This window comes from Stenella coeruleoalba, assembly GCF_951394435.1.
Source record: "Stenella coeruleoalba genome assembly, chromosome: 9".
NCBI classification, from domain to species: Eukaryota; Metazoa; Chordata; class Mammalia; order Artiodactyla; family Delphinidae; genus Stenella; species Stenella coeruleoalba.
This window is the reverse complement of record NC_137155.1, coordinates 24,600,677-24,624,996: the sequence shown is the minus strand read 5'-3', so window position 1 is coordinate 24,624,996 and position 24,320 is coordinate 24,600,677. Positions and strand designations below refer to the sequence as shown.

The 24,320-nt window shown below is 37.6% G+C and overlaps 1 protein-coding gene across 4 annotated transcripts in view; it reads left to right on the top strand.

The window, feature by feature from the left end:
* CACNA2D1 (calcium voltage-gated channel auxiliary subunit alpha2delta 1) overlaps positions 1–24,320 on the top strand; it is a 513,049-nt gene that overhangs the window by 314,359 nt on the left and 174,370 nt on the right. For all 4 annotated transcript variants that reach the window (XM_079931860.1, XM_079931859.1, XM_079931862.1 and 1 more), the window contains one exon: positions 12,023–12,152. In XM_079931860.1, coding sequence (XP_079787986.1) covers positions 12,023–12,152 — 130 coding nt within the window. The remainder of the gene's footprint in view (positions 1–12,022; positions 12,153–24,320) is intronic.

Genomic DNA, 24,320 nt, shown 5'->3' with positions numbered 1-24,320 from the left:
CAGTGACGACTCTGTTCTAATTATTAAAGAAAGAAAGTCTAGGTTTCTTTGGCAGCTTTTTTTTTTTGGCGATACGCGGTCCTCTCACTGCCGTGGCGTCTCCCGTTGCGGAGCACAGGCTCCAGACGCACAGGCTCAGGGGCCATGGCTCACGGGCCCAGCCACTCCACGGCATGTGGTATCTTCCCAGACTGGGACACGAACTCGTGTCTCCCTTGCATCAGCAGGCAGACCCTCAACCACTGCGCCACCATGGAAGTCCTCTTTGGCAGCTTTTTAAAAAAACTGTCTAATAGTATACAGCCTTTATTTCAGGCTCTGCTAATGACTGTTGTTGAATCCTCAAATAGGAGATGGCATACAGATAGAATATTAATTGCTTCTGTATAGTAAATGGTACAATCAGAGTTACCTTTTTGTGTGTGTGCATCTAAAGTAAGTGGTGTAAATATTTTCAATGCTATATGTTTGGATTGGATTATAATAGTAATTAAAATATGTATACTTTATACTAGAAAGTAAGTGCTTTGCAGGTAATGTTATCGTTTGAAGTTCACACTCATCCTTTGTGGCAATACTATTATTTTCATGATATCCAGAAAAGACAAGTAAAATTTAGTGAGCTTAAGTGACTTGTCCGCTGTCACACATGTGGGATTTGGTAGTGCACGGAACTGAATGCAGTGCAGTCCGTGTGATCCCCAGCAGGGGCCGTGTGTCCCTGTGCTGTGCTACACTGCCTATTCCGTGGGCCCCCATTGGGGACAGGAGAAGGCCATGTGATGGAACTGTTGTAAATCAAGGCTTAAGATTAAAGGTTTTGAAAATGGTTTTGGTTTAAAATTTTAATTTATTATACCTATCCATCATTCTGTCTGTATTTAATTTTGATGTATGTGGCTCGTACTTATCCAACCAGCTTCCTCATTGACAGCTGTTAGTTGACAGTGACTTGCAGTAGGTAAAATAAAATCTCTGTGATTAAAAAGATTGTTAGACTTTAAATCATAAATCTTCAGTGAGCTGATCCATCATTCCTAGTGATATTTACCATGGAGACCTTAAAATTAACGCATGCCCCCTTGTGTGAAATATATAGCCATATTAGGATTCATTGGGGGGAAGATAAGATTAGATTCCATTTCTTCTAGGAATAGCGCCATATGTTTTTTGGGCCTTCTTCCAAAACTTTTGAGTCTGTTTTGATAGTTTTGTAATGCTTTGTGCGCTTGGGCACGTGCTGCTTTTGCAAGGATAGTTAAAACATTGGTCCTCAGCTGCTTTGGGGTGGTGGCATGCATAATTCTCTTTTAGATTCCACATCCAGTTCTTCCTTTCCAGAGGCTAGTGTATGGTGTATTTATTTAGAACTCACTGAATATTCACTGTTTGGAAAGTTCGGTGGCATTATGTGGGCATTATAAACTCACCCTATGTACAGCATTGGGTAAACAGAGATATGGGGACTGGATTGTTTTGAATGGTATCTTCAACCTTTTTTTGCTTGCACATGCATGTCAGTTAAAAAAATGCATCTCTCAATATAACAATATTTACTTATAAATTCTCTCTATATACTATTGAACTAATATGCTGAGAAACCTCCCAAGAGACATCTAAAATTTTAAGATAAGTGAAATTTTATAAAGTATTGGTTTCAGTGGCATTTGACATTAAAAATCACCAGAAAAAAAGTATAGTTCTTTTCTAGATGCTTAGTTATTAAATGCCTTTAATTATGATGCCTTCATAATGCCATAGGAAATATCTCAACAGCCCATATGAACACAGGACATTGTTACCGATATAGTAAATCTAAATCCATATTTATGATAATCTTCTTGATAATATTAACTTTTTTGACCAACTTGCCGGTTGAACTAATTGAATCACTTTTCTATCTGGTAATGAGACTGAAGAAGAGCTAGTGCTGGGAATAGAAGCATCATCTCTGTCATTCTCTTCTTGTTCAGTGCAACTTCCATTACTAGAATTTCAACTTCAATCATTGTTAATTTCAGAAATCTTTTAAAGCTGGTAGCACATATGGAGTAGGTTAAACCCAAGAAAATAATAAGTAAATTTACATATAAAGTGAAGAATAGTACATTGAAAGGGACTGTGTAAGGGAGAAGGTGGCTCATTATCAGTATGTGGGGTTTCCACTTTCTCCTTGTGGTACCTGGAGGATGACAGATGACTTGAGACCAACCCACACACACAGTAAGGCCAGGGGAAAGGGAATACTAATGTCACTCTTTTGGGTAAATATTAGTAAACTTTAATTTTTTTCTTATTTCATTTGCTAGAAATGGGTATAACTGTAAGTTCTAATGTTTTCTTCCACCCTTCCAGTGAATTCTTTTGGAGACCACTGACGCATGGTGTGTTCATTTTTATTTAAGTTCTTCTCAAAAAGATGGCCTTGACTGTCACTTGAGTGAAGTAATCGAAATAATTCAACTCGTGAAGTGGAGGTGAAAAGCCCAGCTAATGTTCTAACCCGTGTTTGCCTACACATTGTCTGTTTGATTGATAGCTATAGCTCTGTGCTTTGAATGCATTGCCCTAAGTTAAAATGTAAATTCTCAGGGTCAAGGGGTTTGGATACCAAAGGAGTCTTTTGGTCAGTGGTCTCCAAAGGAATTCACTGGTGGAAGAGAACATTAGAACTTACAGTTATACCCATTTCTAGCAAATGAAATAAGAAAAATATTAAAGTTTACTAATATTTACCAAAAGGAGTCTTTATACCCGCTTTTCATCATTTACATGTTCTTGCAGTTACTTGGCATTAAAAAAAAAAAGCCTTGGAAACAATTTGCTTTTAGTTCATAGATTTCAGAATGAGAATTTTCAGAGCTAGAAGGAGGTTTACAGATCTTGTTACCCTCTGTTCCTTAAAAAAAAAAAAAAAAAAAAATCTGAGAAGCCATAGCAAGGACACACAGAATTGTACACAGAGTTGAAATGAGATTGAGAAGCTGGGTTCCTGACTGAGGCACTGTCTGTCCATTCACCGGACTGCTTCTGGTGTTTGTCCTTGCTTCCTGCTGAAGTAGAAAAAGCATGAGTCTGGGGACTAGGAAACAGTGATTCAAGTTTATTTATTCACTCAACAAATGTTATAAATAGGGCAGGCAGATACAGTTCTAAGTGATTTGCTAGGTGCTAGGGCCACAACCGAACGATGTCAATGAGGCCTCTTGCCCTCGTGGTGATTATATTTTAGTGTAGTGAGATAGCAAACATGGGGCAAATAAAAAATTTGATAGCGTTTTTACACATCCATATATCCTTAAACACCATTTAGAATATCAAAGTGTTGATGCCAAATTTCTGATTTTAATAAAGAGTATTCTGATCATTTAATGAGCATTGTTGCATTACCGATTTTTAAAAGATACCTAAAAAAAAATGTAGTAAAATTATTGCTTCCAAAGTTACATTGGCACAATCTGTGCAAGACAGAATTGAAACAAAAGTCAACCGCACCAACGCAGTTACATAACCAATCTTTATCCCTTCCTTTGACATTTTATACAAAATTATTATTTTATAGTCTTTATCTTGAAAGGGATGTCCTGCCATCTAGATCCATAAATTTTAGCAATGTTAAGATACATCCTAGGGATATATCTTAGGATATGACTTAAATTTTGCATGTTAAGCAGTACAGTAAATGTTTGACAAACCTTAATGTGAAATTCTATAAAATCAGTAATGTCTACATTGCTCTGAATGTAATAAATGAAGTGTAATGTTTTCAATATTCTATGGGGGATAATTTAGATGGCAGAATCTCCAAGAGAGTATTTTTCAACTGCGATCTGAAGAGTGAACTGACACTATGAAAAAAGACCAGGGAACAACCTACCAGACAAAAGGAACAGCAGACCCAGGGACGTTAAACCAGGAAGAGCATAATGTGTGTGAGGACCAGAAAACAGTCCAATGTGGCAATGAGCAAGGGAAGGCAGGGCAGGAGATCTGGATGAGGAGTCAGGCTGGAAATAGATCATTCAGAGTCTTATGGGCCATAGAGAGATTTTCATTTCTTTGTAAGTATGGTGGGATCTTGGCGTCCTGGACTCCAGGCTTTTTTTTTTTTTTCTGGTACACGGGCCTCTCCCTGTTGTGGCCTCTCCCGTTGCGGAAGCACGGGCTCCGGACGTGGCCATGGCTCACGGGCCTAGCCGCTCCACAGCATGTGGGATCTTCCCGGACTGGGGAACGAACCCGTGTCCCCTGCATCGGCAGGCGGACTCTCAACCACTGCGCCACCAGGGAAGCCCCTCCAGGCTTTTTTTTACTGTATATTAGTTGTAAGGTGTTAGTCAATCTTTGCCTTAGGTATCAAGGGAAAATAATTGATCTTTCTACCTTACAAAGTTTTTTTGTTTAACCTGTTTTGTCCTGACAATATTTTTTAAAGTATATTTGTCTGTCATAATCTTCATAATATGAAAATTTGCTTTTAATTTTTTAACAAATAGATTGGCCCCATTGAAATGTTTTCCTTTCCTGATATAGTATATACCACTATATGGTTTCCGGAGGGGTGGGGAGAGTGTTTGTATTGAACTTTCAGACTATCTGAAATCACATAGTTCTTTTCATAGGCAAGACACCATTTCACAGTCCCTTAGTAGAGAAAATACCCTATCAGCCACTCCCCAAAATTTAGGTTACATATTTATGTATAAAAAAGATATGTATATATATGTTCAGAGTATTACATCTCTTTCTAATGCTGATAATTTGAAATTTTCATACTACTCGTAGAGTTTAAACCAGCCCTCAGTCCTTGTCATCACACTTACCTGTATTGTGATACTGTGATGGCTCTCATGCTCATTGAGGGTAGATCCTGGGATAGGTGATTCACACGCATTCCTCCATCATGCAAACTAAAAATTCATCAGTTTTATTTTGAGGATGTCCTCAGATTTTGTATTCCACCTTATTAAATCGTTATTGTAATCCTTATCAGCAACCTCAATACATTTTATTTAAGGAATGCCGCTTTTAAATTTTAATGAACAAGTTCTTGCAGTGATCAGTATCCGTTTTTGACTTAATTTAGTTGTTTTATGTGTTTCAAATTCATAGTTGTCTTTGATTCGCTTCGTCATATTAGAAAATGTATATTTTTTTGCTTTAATATCACCTATGTATTTTTTAACTTGCTGTCTTTCTCAGTGTATTGCACAGTTTCAGTTGCTTACTGTTCCCCCTACCTCTAAAGTCTGCTTATTTCAGACTGTTTCTTCCTTCTCTTTTATATATCATAATTAATAGTAGAAGAATATGCAGAAATTTAACAGTAGGTCTAATTTTAAGGAATAGAATTATTTCTTCAAGTTTCTTCTGACCACTAATGTTATGTTTATTTTTCATGTTAACTGTAAAACATTCTTAATATATTGAGTAAATTGCCTCTGAGGAATTAATGCTATAGTTTTTCCATAGGGTAAATCTAAGCAGCTAAAACATTTTAACTACTTGAAGAACTGGAGAAATCTTCTCAATTCATAAAAAAAACTCTTTATTTCCTCATCAAATATATTATGATTAGCTGAACTCATATGTTTTTTCAAAGGACAATATGTCTATTCATTAAATTATAATTTAAAATTTTTATTTTCTTATTGTTATGATTCAGTAAAGCAAATGGAGAAATATTATATTTAAGCCCTTAGTGTCATGTATTCAGTGTCATCCAACTCATATTTCCTTTTCAGTTCTATTCATCCACTATGTCTCTGAGTCACAGCATCCTCAGGGAGAAAAATAGCAGCTTAAACCAATTAACTCAGGAGACTCAACAGTACTCTTATTGCCACTGTAACTGGACTCATTATTTACTATTCAGCCTGGCCTCACACCCTGACCAGAACAATTGTAATTGGCTGAAGGCTCAGCACCTTTTTCTCTATTTATTATTCTTTAATTGGGCATGGACAGCTGCAGCTGCTTTGATGAATCTCCACTTCTAATTGATGCATGTGATTTACTAAAAAGGCGGCTTTCCTATGTGTGGGTAAGAACTGGTAACCAGCTTACATTCCAGTGGTGAACTAGTGGCTACGGGAGCAACTTTATTTTTTAATTCATAGAGTAGATACCAACATGTCAGTATAGCAGCCTTTTCCACCTTGCTGGCTGTATGAAAGTCTATTGTAAATATAATACATCCATGATAGTTATTTACATTGGATGATAATATCATGCCTAAAAGCATATTGTGTATCCAAAGTTTTGTTTGATATTGGGAATACAATTGAGACTAAAAATTTCAAGAATCAATAACGTGTATGTTGTGAAAGTTGTAAGGCCCTCTTGTAAACAACATCTGTGAAATAGTTGTAAAAAAGAAAAGGATGTATGTGGAGGTGGAAGTTTTAAAATATACTCATATACACTGTGGAGAATTGTATACAAGTCTGTAGTCTCTGGTTATTGAAGAGTTTGGTTCATTACACAAGAACACGTTCATTTACACCCTTCACTAGTGGGATAGAAATGCCAATTGTGATGCCCCTGTAGAGGGTCCCAGCTCTTATTTAGTATCAACTAATTTTCTCACAGTTTTGTGAGATACACAAAAATTAGAGAGCAGGGGGAGGTAAACCTAACCATAATGTGATTGTGAGCAAAGTTTCTCAGTGAGCATGTTCAGCCTGAATTGTGCACAGTAATTAAGCTAATTTTTGTTTTAATTTAAGTGAAATATATGAACTTTTAATTTCTGAACATTTTACTGTTGGTAGAAATAGTTATAGCATGAAAAAGATTAAAAATATTAAAAACAAATGTTTTATTATAAAAATCAATTCTAAGAGTGTTTCATTTGAGATAAATATATTAAATATGCGAAAGTCTTTTGTGCCTGTCATAGACATCATGGTGACTTTCCAAATGAAATTTGCGAATAGGTACTGCTTGCAAAATCGAATGACCCATCCAGGATTAGCTGGTACCTCTGTCTCTGAGTGATCTAATCTATTATTTAATAAATGAAATTATGTTGAGATGAATAGTCAGAGGAACATGCTTCTCATGTTTCACTTATGTGTTTTACCAGATACATTTGAATACATTTTGGAATTTACCTCCTCAGCGTCTCTGTACACATTTATATAGGGTAGTCAGGAGAATTCAGAAGAGATGTTTTGGGGAAAAAAATTGGCAAGAGACATGCTGACTTAATTTTTCTTGTGGTCTGGCAAACAATGAGATCTTAATTCCAGGGGGACAATTTATTTGAAATTTTTAACACACTAAACAATATGTGTTAAGTAGCTTTTCTCCACTTTCCTTTTCTCAGTTCCTTTGTGTCTAAGTATTTGCTCTATGTTAATTATACTATATAATCCCATAATATATCAAGAAAAGTAAAGATGGATTATGATGAAGTGAGTTACATTTAGAAATTTTAATCTTTTCATGAAATGACTTCAATTTATGGAGAGTGTAATAAAGGGCGGGGGGGGGGGACCATGGGCAACAACCATATTATTTTTTCTTAATATATTTAGCATCTGTACATTAAAACTAGACGTGATACATGATTATACAAGTTGAGAAGTACATTATTTTAAATTATTCCTAAAAGCCCTTTATATGGCTATTTATTTATTTACTGGCTGCACCATGCAGCTTGCAGGATCTTATTTCCCTGACCAGGGGTTGAACCGGCCTCAGTAGTGGAAGCACTGAGTCCTAACCACTGGACCGCCTGGGAATTCCCTCTATGGCAATTGAAAAGTGAAAGAATCTCTATTAAAATACATTTAAAACATAATTTTTAAGTGTGAGAGGGCTCAGAGGAAATAGAAGCAACTTCCACCTTAGTAAGATAATCGTATAGTGCTTAATAGCACTCTAGAAAGGACTTAAAACAAAAATTAATATTTTAAATTGCAAATATAATACATGTTTATTGTATTACATTGGAAACAACAAGAAAGCACAAAGATGAATACCATCAAAACTATAAAAACCAGTGATAGGGCTACTAGTGTTTGCTATGTACTCATCCCTACATTTCTCTCTTTTCCTCTAAAAGTATAGGCTGATTTTCTCTTCTTTCTTTGTGCTTAACACCTACATTTAAGCTTAAAACCATTTAAAAACAAATACAGCATATATGTACATTCCCAATGTAATTATTCTTTTATATTCCTTAATAACAATATAAAATTGTATTTGTCATACTTATTGTGACTATTTTACTATTGTTGCACATTTGTTTCAAGATTTAGATATTAAATGACATTTCTATAAATGTTATCATTAAATCCTCCACTCTACCAATACATTATTTCTTGAGTGAGTGAATGAATGAAATGATTGCACTTATGCACATATTCCTAACCCTAATTCATAGGTATAGTTCACTGTCTCTTATTTATCATCAAATCTTTCTACTTTTCATATATCTAAATTTTGCCAGAGATAGATATAAATAGGATTTCTGGAAAAGATATGCTTACAGAAACTAATGTAATATTTTCTAAAATTATAGAAATAGGACTATAATGTTTTCATAACTGAAAATAACATAGATTCTTTAGTTTGAGTCTTCTTAATTTAAGTAGGAGAGGATATTAGAACCAACTGAGAGATTCTTTCCAAAGATGTCCTCCCTGTTGTGAGTCACTGCTTTATTGGTGGGGGCGAGGGCTCCCCAGGTGATTCTGATATGCCCCAGGCAATAAGGACCACACCTGCAGCCCAGCGTTATTTGTAAGTCAGAAAGCTGAAGCCCAAGGAACAGTGACTGGCCCTAGTCTGAGGTGTTATTAATACGACTGAGTAGAAGCAAATCTTCTGATGTCTTTACTTTCCACTATGCCTTTCCACAGTTTTTTGTAAGTATGTTCTTTGTAATAGGTTTTGTATGGAAAAAAAAAAAAAAAATTCCAGGGTCACATAAGCTTGAGAACACTGGGTTAAACATGGTTTTCTTTAGTGAAGCTTATTTCAGAGCTTTTGATGTTCCAATGTGCTTTGTTATTCTCTTGACAGAAGAGTAGAAGAATGTTTCCCCAAGTTATTTCAGGTTGGAGTTAACCCTTAGAGTATCTTGAGAAACTACTGTCTTTTGAAATATCCTTTGACAGATATTACTCGCCATATTACCATGTGCACACATCTATTATTCAGTAATAATAAAACAGTGTTTCTACCCTATGGAGGGTAGAAAAATTCAGACATCCATTAATATGCTTATTATTAATCCTAACTTTTTCATGAGTAGCTCTAAACAAAAATGTGTGTGCAATTTAAACTATTGATTGTAAAGCAGTGGACTTGCAGTTTTAGTGTGTATTACAATCACCTGGAGGGTTTGTTGAACTACTACTTGCTGGATCCCTCCTCCCCTGCCGTTTCTAATTGACTAGTTTGGGGTGGGGCCTGAGAGCCTGAACTCTGAAAAGTTTCAGTGGTAGCTGATGCTGCTTCTTCAAGGACCACACTTTGAGAAACCTCTGCTTTAAAATAAATATTGAGGCTTTTCACTAATTCAGGATGTTTGCAGTTGAGAAGAAAAATGACATCATTTATTAGGTGAGACCCTCTTTACATTCTTGTTATTAATGAAAGTAGTTTGTTTTAATGATCCCTTCTCTTATTTAAGTCAATTGTGCCCAGGAACAGAGAGCCATAGAATAGAGGATGAATTTTAAAATATGTTAAAATTCACGGTTGAATCCAAGACCAAACCCCAGTTATTACTTTTATTCTTTCCTTTATTAGCAGTTGGAATGCTGGTAGATGTGTTAGGTTACGTGTTCTTTGGCGCTATGGTGCCTCTTTTTCTTAACATCTTTCTCCTTTCTTTTCTTTTCCTTCATGCTGTACACACCTAACGTCTGTTTTAGAAAAGACTATGAATTAGTGATTCCTGCGTGTAGGTATTTTGCCAAAATTTAGACTTTCAACACCACTGTTTCATTATTTTGTGTATTTAGTTAATGGGGGAGCAATTATATCTTTGTGGCTTTCACATGGATAAAAAACAGTGATATGTCTTCAACTTTTTGTGTTTTTTTTTTTTGCGGTACGCGGGCCTCTCACCGCTGTGGCCTCTCCCGTTGCGGAGCACAGGCTCCGGACGCGCAGGCTCAGCGGCCATGGCTCACGGGCCCAGCCGCTCCGCGGCACGTGGGATCTTCCCGGACCGGGGCACAAACCCGCGTACCCTGCATATCGGCAGGCAGACTCTCAACCACTGTGCCACCAGGGAAGCCCCCCTTTTTTTAAAAATTTTTATATTCAGCACATTAAATTGACTCATAAACATTCTAAAAATGTAATTTTTCCTTTTCAACAAAGTATAATAAAACATAAAACCCCCCAAAACAGAATACCTAAACCACAGTTTCCAAATATAGTCCTTCCCCTTATTATAGAGAGTATTTTCATATTTTCTTTCAACATTGTTTCATTTGAAAAATAATTTGGTCATGACCAATTAAATTGATTTCATTACATAATGAGTTGGACTTGCAGCTTTAGAAGTCATGGATTAAAAAAAAAAAGCCCTGGGCTTCCCTAGTGGCGAAGTGGTTGAGAGTCCGCCTGCCGACGCAGGGGACACGGGTTTGCACCCCGGTCTGGGAAGATCCCACATGCCGCGGAACGGCTGGGCCCACGAGCCATGGCCGCTGAGCCTGCGCGTCCGGAGCCTGTGCTCCGCAACGGGAGAGGCCACAACAGTGAGAAGCCCGCGCACTGCAAGCAAAAAAAAAAAAAAAAGCCCTTTTGCTAATATTTGTGTCTAAATAATCTTTCCAGTGTTGCAACTTCCTTAGGGAAACACACAGTCGCGCGCGTGTGTGTGTTTTAAAATATCTTGGGATACTGATGGGTTATCTGGTTATAGAAATTTTCAGAGCCATCTAAAAAGTTGGACACTATCACTTCTTTGTAGACTTCGTGTTGCCACATTCTACCAGCCTTCTTATGAAATTTTCTGATTGTCCATTTAAGTCTTTTCTCTTGCTTATCAGTTGCATTACTGCAGTGTGCTGCGAAAATAGTCAAATGTTGTGATTCTTTTTTCAGTTTTGTTTTGAGGAAATTATCTTGGGAATATGGGATACATTAGTCCCTAAAATGGAGTTGATAATACAGGTTTGAACTTAATAAAAAAATGTTTACTTAGGAAGGAGTTAACTATATTTGAACTGGGGGAATAAAAGGTTTAACATAAGTAGGCAAAAACAGTTGTTAGAGAGATGCATTTTGGATAAATGAGTGAGGTTCTTAGTTTCTTGCCAGACGAGAAACTGGATAATCTTGCCAGGGTAATTCAGTGTCACAACCATAGTTCAAATAGTTCAAAATTAATCTTTAACCTGAAACTCTTGTGGGGTTTTCTTGAATCGTTATTGATTGGATCTTTTCTCCTACCTTGGGAGACAAATTGGTTGAAGTTAGGATTTGATTGTACTAAGAGTTACAATAGATCTCTTCTTTCTTAGTATTTATACTTACTTTTTTAAAACAAAAATTGATACACCTGGAATACATGTAGAAATCAAGGGAATATGACATAAAATAATCCTTCATTGCTATTATTATTATTTTTACACAAAGGTCATGTGTAGCTTTGGTTATCAAACTAAAAATAATAGAAATTTGGTAACATAAGTGGTGAAATTTATTTCAAGGGGAAACTTTTAATTTGGTTGTATATAAAGGTACTTAGGCTATTCTTTAAATGTACTTTCTAATAAGTACTGGATGTGGGAAAGCTCTGGTCCTCTCAGGATGATCCCGAGTGACTCCAACGTTGAGGAAATTAGGAGAGAAGTTAGGTTATAATGTGAAAGCTAATACCTGAGTGGAAATTTGTGTGTCTGATGTCATCATGGGACTATATTTTAAAATATTCTTGTAGATCTGTTTTTTAAAGACTATGCATTTGGCAAATGAAGAAGTGAATGTGAGAATACCTGTGTTAGCATAAGTTGTAATATTCTGTTTATTGTCTATTTTTTCTTTATAGCCAGAAAAGAACGATAGTGAGCCAGGCAGCCAGAGGATAAAACCTGTTTTTATCGATGATGCTAATTTTGGGCGACAAATATCCTATCAGCACGCAGCAGTCCATATTCCCACTGACATCTATGAGGGCTGTAAGTAAAAGAATGTGAACAACTCTTGGAATACCATGTTCTCATCTATCTTAAATATCTAATATTTGAAAAAAAAAAGGAGCAAGTGTGATAGTGTTTTGTTCACATGTCATTTAAGAGTCTGTGGTAAACTTTGATTTATTCAAAAGAAGAAACTTGATTTTCATGAGCAATATATTGTTCATAGGCTCTCACTCTGTGAATATTTGCAGGAGAGCCTGTATCCGTGGAGGTGTCCTTCTACTCTGTTGTTTAACAAATAATTCTGCCTTTCCAATTGATATCAATAACTTAAAAAATAATAGATGTATTTTTTTAAAAATCAAAACTATGTAGCAGTAGTACAGACCCACAAACTGCTAAAGGAAGCGAGATGTACTTTGTAGACTCTCTAGTTCTTATCACATCTTACTGTGTTTTACTGTCTCTCTTTGTCTCTCTCTGTGTATCTCTGCCTTACTCTAGGATATAAGAAAAAGATACCACTGTCTTAGTATATTGTGGACTCAAGATAAAAATGTTGGTTAAAGGAATGAATGATAGACCTAAAGAAATAGAAAAACATCAACTGGACTTGATTGAGACTTGATTGAGAAGGCTTCACTGTGAGGAAGGGAGAGGAATAAATTATTTAGGAAGATACAGAGGAGGAAGCTTGTGCCAGTGGTATTTCTTAGAGACACCCTATATATTAATAAGGGCAGAACCTGACAATTCTAAGTAGGAATTCTTTTAAGTGCAGCCTAATCATCTATGAGGACCAGCTGTGACCCAGAAAGCAGGGTCTTTGCCCGTTCACAGCTCTGGTCTTAGATGTTATCCATTTTCTAACTCGTTCCCACTTTTCCCCCTTGTACCCTGCCTTTCACATAAGTAAGTGGTAAGGCGAAAGAACCACTTGAGAATTTAAAAAGTATATTTCTTTTTTTTTTTTTGCGGTACGCGGGCCTCTCACTGTTGTAGCCTCTCCCGTTGCGGAGCGCAGGCTCAGCGGCCATGGCTTACGGGCCCAGCCGCTCCGCGGCATGTGGGATCTTCCTGGACTGGGGCATGAACCCGTGTCCCCTGCATCGGCAGGCGGACTCTCAACCACTCCGCCACCAGGGAAGCCCTAAAAAGTATATTTCTAATAGTTCCCTTAATTAAAAAGGCTGTAAAGTGTACTGGGTATCCAGAGTGTATCTAGAACTGCCTGGATTCTGGATGCAGACAGCCTGGGTTAAATTAAATTTCAAATATAAATTTTAGCAGTATTTCCTTTGGCAAATTTATTAACTTTATGCGCTAGCATTGCTCACCCGTAAAATGGCGATAAGTTTACTAACCAAAAAGTTCATTTGAGGGTAAAAGTAAGTTAGTATGTTTGAGTTTGCATAAGAGTGCCAGGCTCATAGTAAGCATTATGTAACTGTTTGCTGTTATTATTAATTACAGTTAAAGTTTATTTACACAAAAAGGATTAAATTCAAGGACTAATATAAAAAATTAGCCTTAATTTTTTGGATTCATTCCAAGATTGTTGTTTAAAAGGGCATTTTTAAGTACATGTCTTATTTTTTCCAAAATATAAATTTCATCTTCTGTCAAATGGTTTTATTCATTTTTTGTTTCACCTTATATATATATATATATATATATATATATATATATTTTTTTTTTTTTTTTTTTTGTGGTACGCGGGCCTGTCACTGTTGTGGCCTCTCCCATTGCGGAGCACAGGCTCCAGACACGCAGGCTCAGTGGCCATGGCTCACGGGCCCAGCCACTCTGTGGCATGTGGGATCTTCCCAGACCGGGGCATGAACCCGTGTCCCCTGCATCAGCAGGCAGACTCTCAACCACTGTGCCACCAGGGAAGCCCCTTTTTAATCTTTTTAAAAGTACATGTTGTTTTCATCATATCAAGTCTTTAAAGATATTAAACATATGATTTTTCTCTATACTAGAAACAATGGTGCATGTAAGTAGTTTCTGATGTTGCATGAGAATTAAACGTAATCTGACTTCTTTACAACTCACCCTATTAATTCCAAGTCCTTTTAGGAATTACTGGGATGTAGGTTCAGTTTTGTTTTTCTTATTTTTCGTTTTTTACTTTGTCTATTGCATCTTTTTTCAAGAATTATTTTTGATGTTTGCAATTAAATTTTGCAACTATTATAACAACAATTAATCAGATAATACTGAGCTGTATGGTTGTGTTTCTCAGTGTTTTAAAAATTATTTCATCCATTTTATTATCACCTGTTGTTATCACCTGTTTGTTATCACCTGTTGTCGGGTATGTCAACAGGATGATAATCTTATTACTCTACAATTATATCTTTCTTTTGAACTTACTTTAGAAGAACAAAATGGCTGGATGTAGAAGTTTTGAGTCAGAACATTTTTATGTCAATCCTCTGGCTATAATGTCACTGTTATCTGATCTGTAGTACTATGTTGAACAAACTTGAGGCCAGCTTGAGTGTTTTTAATTTGGTAGCAAGCTTTCATGATTGTGTTTCTGTTTTGTTGCCAATAGTGATTATCCAGAAATCCTCAAACTTTCCATTAAATTCCCAAGGAAGGATATCAGAACTTTGTCCAGGGAGGGGGAGATTCCACATCCCTACCCCCACCCCCCGCCCCAGCTCTTCTTTTTTTTTTTTTTTTTTTTTTGCGGTACACGGGCCTCTCACTGTTGTGGCCTCTCCCGTTGCGGAGCACAGGTTCCGGACGCGCAGGCTCAGGGGCCATGGCTCACGGGCCCAGCCGCTCCGCAGCATGTGGGATCTTCCCGGACCGGGGCACAAACCCGTGTCCCCTGCATCGGCAGGCGGACTCTCAACCACTGCGCCACCAGGGAAGCCCCCCAGCTCTTCTTGAGTTCTTTTGGCTGGTCTAATAATTGACACAAGACAGATGAAAAGATTAATTTAAAAAATTAATTAATTAATGCATGTAAGTCATAAAAATGGGACCCCCCGAAGTGTCCAGAGCAGGCCAATAATATATCATGTTTAGACAAAGAAACAACTATTTGAAGAGATGTAACAAAACAAGGGGGCTTGTGTTTGGGGTAGCAGACTAATGAAGTAACAAACTTTGTCTATACAGCTTGCTTAGCCTTGAATTCCCTAACTTTGGTGATAGGGATGCTTTCTATCCTCCTGGTATCACATGGGAGATTTATTTCCTACTTTTAGGGGGAAAAAGGGGCATCAGAGTTTTTCTTTTTTATCATTTATTTTCCATTGGTTGTTTCTCACATAACTTTATTCAAAATAATCAATATGCCATTGAGGTGCATTTTGGGGTGGATTGCCCTGGGCCCCAACAACCTCACACACTTAAAAACAGATTTCTTTCTCTTTCTACAAGCCATGTACCACAGTAGCAGAAATTTTAATAGTGCATGCGTATTTAAGGTAGAAGATGAAAGTCTCCAACTGTAACACCTAATCATGACTAACAGTTTGGGGTACAGTCCTATAAAATATATATTCAAATGTGAACACTTACTAATGAAATAACCCAAATGGGATTTTTCATATTGCTTTTCAACTTGCTTCCTCCTTCCCCCACCCACCTCACTTATAGTAGAGACTTTCTGTTCTGTCGTTGTTGAACTATTAAAAAGCTGAAAATAGAGAGGAAGAAGGTATCTCTTCAGGAGTAGGTTACCCAGGAATATCAAAACAAAATAACTTTGCTTAATTTTTCAATGGGCTGATGTTTAAGAAATCAGTGAAAAATGCACTTTTTCCCTAGATTATTAGAACCTAAAATAATAAGAACCTAATTCACCAGTCTAGTAAATTATAATATCTCATTTATTTAAATAACTTTGCTCAATAATTTTGAAGAAGGAGAAATTGAAGCTGAGTCTTTAATGAAAGGCCACATCATTGGTAAGAAATGGGGTCAAATTTCATATAAATTCTAATGCTAAACTTTATACTTTTAAGTACTACAATAGATAAAATTTCTTTTTTCTTAACATCTTTATTGGAGTATAATTGCTTTACAATGGTGTGTTAGTTTCTGCTTTATAACAAAGTGAATCAGTTATACATATACATATGTCCCCATATCTCTTCCCTCTTGAGTCTCCCTCCGACCCTCCCTATCCCACCACTCTAGGTGGTCACAAAGCACCGAGCTGATCTCCCTGTACTATGCGGCTGCTTCCCACTAGCTAGCTATTTTACGTTTGGTAGTGTATATATGTCCATGCTACTCTCTCGCTTTGTCACAGCTTACCCTTCCCCCTCCCCGTGTCCTCAAGTTCATTCTCTAGTAGGTCTGTGTCTTTATTCCCATCTTGCCCTTGGTTCTTCATGACCATTTTTTTCTTTTTCTTTTTTTAGATTCCATATATATGGGTTAGCATATGGTATTTGTTTTTCTCTTTCTGACATACTTCACTCTGTATGACAGTCTCTAGGTCCATCCACCTCACTACAGATAACTCAATTTCGTTTCTTTTTATGGCTGAGGAATATTCCATTGTATATATGTGCCACACCTTCTTTCTCCATTCATCTGTTGACACTTAGGTTGCTTCCATGTCCTGGCTACTGTAAATAGAGCTGCAGTGAACATTGTGGTACATGACTCTTTTTGAATTATGGTTTTCTCAGGGTATATGCCCAGTATTGGGATTGCTGGGTCATAAGGTAGTACTATTTTGAGTTTTTTGAGGAACTTCCATACTGTCCTCCATAGTGGCTGTATCGATTTACATTACCACCAACAGTGCAAGAGGGTTCCCTTTTCTCCACACCCTCTCCAGCATTTATTGTTTCTAGATTTTTTGATGATGGCCATTCTGATCAGTGTGAGATGATATGTCATTCTCGTTTTGATTTGCATTTCTCTAATGATTAATGATGTTGAGCATTCTTTCATGTGTTTGTTGGCACTCTGTATATCTTCTTTGGAGAAATGTCTATTTAGGTCTTCTGCCCATTTTTGGATTGGGTTGTTTGTTTTATTGTTATTGAGCTGCATGAGCTGCTTATAAATTTTGGAGATTAATCCTGTGTCAGTTGCTTCATTTGCAAATATTTTATCCCATTCTGAGGATTGTCTTTTGCTCCTGTTTATGGTTTCCTTTGCTGTGCAAAAGCTTTGAAGTTTCATTAGGTCCCATTTGTTTATTTTTGTTTTTATTTCCATTTCTCTAGGAGGTGGGTCAGAAAGGATCTTGCTGTGATTTATGTCATAGAGTGTTCTGCCAGTGTTTTCCTCTAAGAGTTTGATAGTGTCTGGCCTTACATTTAGGTCTTTAATCCATTTTGAGTTTATTTTTGTGTATGGTGTTAAGGAGTGTTCTAATTTCATTCTTTTACATGTAGCTGTCCAGTTTTCCCAGCACCACTTATTGAAGAGGCTGTCTTTTCTCCACTGTATATTCTTGCCTCCTTTATCAAAGATAAGGTGACCATATGTGCGTGGATTTATCTCTGGGCTTTCTATCCTGTTCCACTGATCTATATTTCTGTTTTTGTGCCAGTACCATACTGTCTTGAATACTGTAGCTTTGTAGTACAGTCTGAAGTCAGGGAGCCTAATTCCTCCAGCTCCGTTTTTCGTTCTCAAGATTGCTTTGGCTATTCGGGGCCTTTTCTGTTTCCATACAAATTGTGAAATTTTTTGTTCTAGTTCTGTGAAAAATGCCAGTGGTAGTTTGATAGGGATTGCATTGAATCTGTAGATTGCTTTGGGTAGTAGAGTCATTTTCACAATGTTGATCTTCCAATCCAAGAACATGGTATATCTCTCCATCTGTTTGTATCATCTTTAATTTCTTTCATCAGTGTCTTATAATTTTCTGCATACAGGTCTTTTGTCTCCCTAGGTAGGTTTACTCCTAGATACTTTATTCTTTTTGTTGCAGGGGTAAATGGGAGGGTTTTCTTAATTTCTCATTCAGATTTTTCATCATTAGTGTATAGGAATGCCAGAGATTTCTGTGCATTAATTTTGTATCCTGCTACTTTACCAAATTCATTGATCAGCTCTAGTAGTTTTCTGGTAGCATCTTTAGGATTCTTTATGTATAGTATCATGTCATCTGCAAACAGTGACAGCTTTACTTCTTCTTTTCTGATTTGGATTCTTTTTATTTCTTTTTCTCCTCTGATTGCTGTGGATAAAACTTCTAAAACTATGTTGAATAATAGTTGTGAGAGTGGGCAACCTTGTCTTGTTCCTGATCTTCGTAGAAATGCTTTCAGTTTTTCACCCTGAGGATGATGTTGGCTGTGGGTTTGTCATATACGGCCTTTATTATGTAGAGAAAAGTTCCCTCTATGCCTACTTTCTGGAGGGTTTTTTATCATAAATGGGTGTTGAATTTTGTCGAAAGCTTTCTCTGCATCTATTGAGATGATCATATGGTTTTTCTCATTCAATTTTTTAATATGGTGGATCACATTCATTGATTTGCGTATATTGAAGAATCCTTGAATTCCTGGAATAAACCCCAGTTGATCATGGTGTGTGATCCTTTTAATGTGCTGTTGGATTCTGTTTGCTAGTACTTTGTTGAGGATTTTTGCATCTATGTTCATCAGTGATATTGGCCTGTAGTTTTCTTTCTTTGTGACATCCTTGTCTGGTTTTGGTATCAAGGTGATGGTGGCCTCGTAGAATGAGTTTGGGAGTGTTCCTCCCTCTGCTATATTTTGGAAGAGTTTGAGAAGGATAGATGTTAGCTCTTCTCTACATGTTTGATAGAATTCGCCTGTGAAGCCATCTGGTCCTGGGCTTTTTTTTGTTGGAACATTTTAAATCACAGTTTCAAGTTCAGAGCTTGTGACTGGTCTGTTCATATTTTCTGTTTCTTCCTGGTTCAGTCTTGGCAGGTTGTGCATTTCTAAGAATTTGTCCATTTCTTCCAGGTTGTCCATTTTATTGGCATACAGTTGCTTTGTTGTAATCTGTCATGATCCTTTGTGTTTCTGCAGTGTCAGTTGTTACTTCTCCTTTTTCGTTTCTAATTCTATTGATTTGAGTCTTCTCCTTCATTTTCTTGATGAGTCTGGCTAATGGTTTATCAATTATTTTTATCTTCTCAAAGAACCAGCTTTTAGTTTTATTGATCTTTGCTATCGTTTCCTTCATTCCTTTTTCATTTATATCTGGTCTGATTTTTATGATTTCTTTCCTTCTGCTAACTTTGGGTTTTTTTTATTTTTCTTTAATTGCTTTAGGTGCAAGGTTAGGTTGTTTATTCGAGGTGTTTCCTGTTTCTTAAGGTAGGATTGTATGGCTATAAACTTCCCTCTTAGAACTGCTTATGCTACATCTCATAGGTTTTGGGTTGTCGTATTTTCATTGTCATTTGTTTCTAGGTATGTTTTGATTTGTCTTTGATTTCTTCAGTGATCGCTTGGTTATTAAGTAGTGTATTGTTTAGCCTCCATGTGGTTGTATTTTTTACATATTTTTTCCTATAATTGATATCTAGTCTCATAACATTGTGGTCGGAAAAGATACGAGATACAATTTAAATTTTATTAAATTTACACAGGCTTGATTTGTGAGCCAAGATATAAGCTATCCTGGAGAATGTTCCATGAGCACTTGAGAAAAATGTGTATTCTGTTGTTTTTGGATAGAATGTCCTGTAAATATCAATTAACTTTATCTTGTTTAATGTGTTTTTTAAAGCTTGTGTTTCCTTATTTATTTTCATTTTGGATGATCTGTCCATTAGTGAAAGTGGGGTGTTAACGTCCCCTACTATGATTGTGTTACTGTCGATTTCCCCTTTTATGGCTGTTACTATTTGCCTTGTGTATTGAGGTGCTCCTATGTTGGGTGCATAAATATTTCCATTGTTATATCTTCTTGGATTGATCCTTTGATCATTATGTAGTGTCCTTCTTTGTCTCTTGTAATAGTCTTTGTTTTATAGTCTTTTTTGTCTGATATGAGAATTGCTACTCCAGCTTTCTTTTGATTTCCATTTGCATGGAATATCTTTTTCCATCCCCTAACTTGCAGTCTGTATGCGTCCCTAGGTCTGAAGTGGGTCTGTTGTATTCAGCATATATATGGGTCTTGGTTTTGCATCCATTCAGCCAGTCTATGTATTTCGGTTGGAGCATTTAAACCATTTACATTTAAGGTAATTATCGATATGTATGTTCCTATTCCCATTTTCTTAATTGTTTTGAGTTTGTTATCGTAGGTCTTTTCCTTCTCTTGTGTTTCCTGCCTAGAGAAGTTCTTTTAGCATTTGTTGTATAGCTGGTTTGGTCGTACTGAATTCTCTTAGCTTTTGCTTGTCTGTAAAGGTTTTAATTTCTCTGTCAAATCTGAAAGAGATCCTTGCTGGGTAGAGTAATCTTGGTTGCAGGTTTTTCTCCTTCATCACTTTAAATATGTGTTGCCACTCCCTTCTGGCTTGCAGAGTTTCTGCTGAAAGATCAGCTGTTAACCATATGGGGATTCCTTTGTGTGTTATTTGTTGTTTTTCCCTTGCTGCTTTTAATATGTTTTCTTTGTATTTAATTTTTGATAGTTTGATTAATATGTGTCTCGGTGTATTTCTCCTTGGATTTATCCTATATGGGACTCTCTGTATTTCCTGGACTTGATTAACTATTTCCTTTCCCATATTAGGGATATTTTCAACTATAATCTCTTCAAATATTTTCTCAGTCCCTTTCTTTTTCTCTTCTTCTTGTGGGACCCCTATAATTCGAATGTTTATGCATTTAATGTTGTCCCAGAGGTCTCTGAGACTGTCCTCAGTTCTTTTCATTCTTTTTTCTTTATTCTGCTCTGCATTAGTTATTTCCACTATTTTATCTTCCAGGTCACTTATCTGTTCCTCTGCCTTAGTTATTCTTCTATTGATCCCTTCTAGAGAATTTTAAATTTCATTTATTGTGTGTTCATCACTGTTTGTTTGCTCTTTAGTTCTTATATGTCCTTGTTAAACTTTTCTTGTATTTTCTCCATTCTATTTCCAAGATTTTGGATCATCTTTACTATCATTATTCTGAATTCTTTTTCAGAATTATTCTGAATTCTTTTCCTCTTCATTTGTTAGGTCTGGTGGGTTTTTGCCTTGCTCCTTCATCTGCTGTTTGTTTCTGTGTCTTCTCATTTTGCTTAACTTACTGTGTTTGGGGTCTCGTCTTTGCAGGCTGCAGGTGTGTAGTTCCCATTGTTTTTGGTGTCTGTCCCCAATGGCTAAGGTTGGTTCAGTGGATTGTGTAGGCTTCATGGTGGAGGTGACTAGTGCCTGTATTCTGGTGAATGAGGCTGGATCTTATCTTTCTGGTGGGCAGGTCCACGTCTGGTGGTGTGTTTTGGGGTGTCTGTGGCCTTATTATGATTTTAGGCAGCCTCTTTGCTAATGGATGGAGTTGTGTTCCTGTCTTGCTAGTTGTTAAGCATAGGGTGTCCAGCACTGTAGCTTGCTGGTCGTTGAGTGGAGCTGGGTCTTTGCATTGAGATGGAGATCTCTGGGAAATTTTCGCTGTTTGATATTACGTGGAGCTGGGAGGTCTCTTGTGGACCAGTGTCCTGAAGTTGGCTCTCCCACCTCAGAGGCACAGCCATTATGCCTGGCTGGAGCACCAAGAGCCTGTCATCCACATGGCTCAGAATAAAAGGGAGAAAAAAAAGAAAGAAGGTAATAAAATAAAGTAAAATAAAATAGTTATTAAAATAAAAAATAATTATTAAAAATTTTTTTAAAAAGAAAGAAGAGAACAACCAAACCAAAAAAACAAATCCACCAATGATAACAAGTGCTAAAAAGTATACTAAACAACAACAAAAAACAGACAGACAGAACCCTAGGACAAACGGTAAAAGCAAAGCTATAGAGACAAAATCACACACAGATGCATGTACATACACACTCACAAAAAGAGAAAAAGGGAAAAAATATATATATTTCGTTGCTCCAAAAGTCCACCTCCTCAATTTGGGATGATTCATTGTCTATTCAGGTATTCCACAGATGCAGGGTTCATCAAGTTGATTGTGGAGATTTAATCCGCTGCTCCTGAGGCTGCTGGGAGAGATTTCCCTTTCTCTTTGTTCGCACTGCTCCCAGGGGCTCAGCTTTGGATTGGGCCCCGCCTCTGTGTGTTGGTTGCCTGAGGGCGTCTGTTCTTCACTCGAACAGGAGGGGTTAAAGGAGCAGCTGATTCGGGGGCTCCGGCTCACTCAGGCCAGGGGGAGGGAGGGGCACGGAGTGCGGGGCGAGCCGGCGTCGGTAGAGGCCGGTGTGACGTTGCACCAGCGTGAGGCGCGCTGTGTGTTCTCCCGGGGAAGTTGTCCCTGAATCAGTGGACGCTGGCAGTGGCGGGCTGCACAGGCTCCTGGGAGGGGAGGTGTGGATAGTGACCTGTGCTCACACACAGGCTTCTTGGTGGCGGCAGCAGCAGCAGCCTTAGCGTCTCATCCCTGTCTCTGGGGTCCGCGCTGATAGCCGTGGCTCGCGCCCGTCTCTGGAGCTCCTTTCAGTGGCGCTCTTAATCCCCTCTCTTCGCGCACCAGGGAACAAAGAGGAAAGAAAAAGTCTCTTGCCTCTTCGGCAGATCCAGACTTTTCCCCGGACTCCCTCCCGGCTAGCCGTGGCGCACTAACCCCCTGCAGGCTGTGTTCACGCTGCCAACCCCAGTCCTCTCCCTGCAGTCCGACTGAAGGCCGAGCCTCAGCTCCCAGACCCGCCCGCCCCGGCAGGTGAGCAGACAAGCCTGTCGGGCTGGTGAGTGCTGGTCGGCACCGATCCTCTGTGCGGGAATCTCTCCGCTTTGCCCTCCGCACCCCTGTTGCTGTTCTCTCCTCTGCGGCTCCGAAGCTTCCCCCTCCGCCACCCGCAGTCTCCGCCCGCGAAGGGGCTTCCTAGTGTGTGGACACCTTTCCTCCTTCACAGCTCCCTCCCACTGGTGCAGATCCTGTCCCTATTCTTTTGTCGATGTTTATTCTTTTTTCTTTTGCCCTACCCAGGTACGTGGGGAGTTTCTTGCCTTTTAGGAGGTCTGAGGTCTTCTGCCAGCGTTTTCAGTAGGTGTTCTGTAGGAGTTGTTCCACATGTAGGTGTATTTTTGATGTATTTGTGGAGACGAAGGTGATCTCCACATCTTACTCCTCTGCCATCTTCAAGCTCCTCCTCAGTTAAAATTTCTGATATTTTACTTTTGAGTTAATTTTGACTCAGGTATATTCCTTGGGAGCCAGGATTGTGCACAGGAGTTAGTAAGATACGTACTTTGTATGAGAATCTTCAGTTTCTTATTTCTTTTGCTCTTTTGTTTTTTCTCATTGAAATCATGTTCATGAAAGTCTTCATCTATTTTATGCTGGAACAGACATAAAATATGGCACATAAAGTAAATCCGAACATGTTTTTTTCAGATTGGTATCACATAGTATACACATCTTTTTTTCAGTATCCTACAGAAGAGTCTTGACTTGGTGTAAATGTTTTTCTTTCTAATTTAGAATAAACTGTGAATATTTACAAAGGATGATTTTAATAGTCTCAGAGAATAAAAAGTATTACTTTGATTACTTTGAAAGTCAATAAGATAAAATATTGATATAGATGTTTTCAGAAGTTGTAAGACACTTTGGTATGTGGCATAATTTAAAAAAACAAACGAAAAGAAGCTCTGTCTTTGGATTATTTATTTAGTCCCATTTATGTTAATATTCGCTTCTCCTTCCTTGCTGAGATCTCATCCATAAGCCTCTGACCTTGCCTGGCCTGTGCTACTTTAAAATTCATATCCAGTGTTACGGGCTGTGTGGGCAAATGACACAGGAGTAAAATCAGAAATGTCAACAAGATCTTGAAAAGTTAATAATTACTGGCTTTTTTCATGCAGCTCATCAGAACATATCAGATATCCAGGATCATTCTAGGTTTCTGAATTTAATAAATGGTAAAGCATACTCTAATTGAAGGCATAACTGAAGGAAACAGCCTCTTCTTTTACTCAGTTTGTGTCTCTGAATTCTCGTAAGATACTTTGTGTTCTAATTTTACAAAGGTGATTACTTTCGAAAGAGTCTTGAATTCAAATGTGATTATTTTTTCTCCATGATGTATTTAAAATTTTCAAATAGTATATTTAATTAAAATCCTATCTGAAAGTTTCTACTTTTGAGGATTTCACTGGTCGGTACTTTTATTTCAGAGGGCAC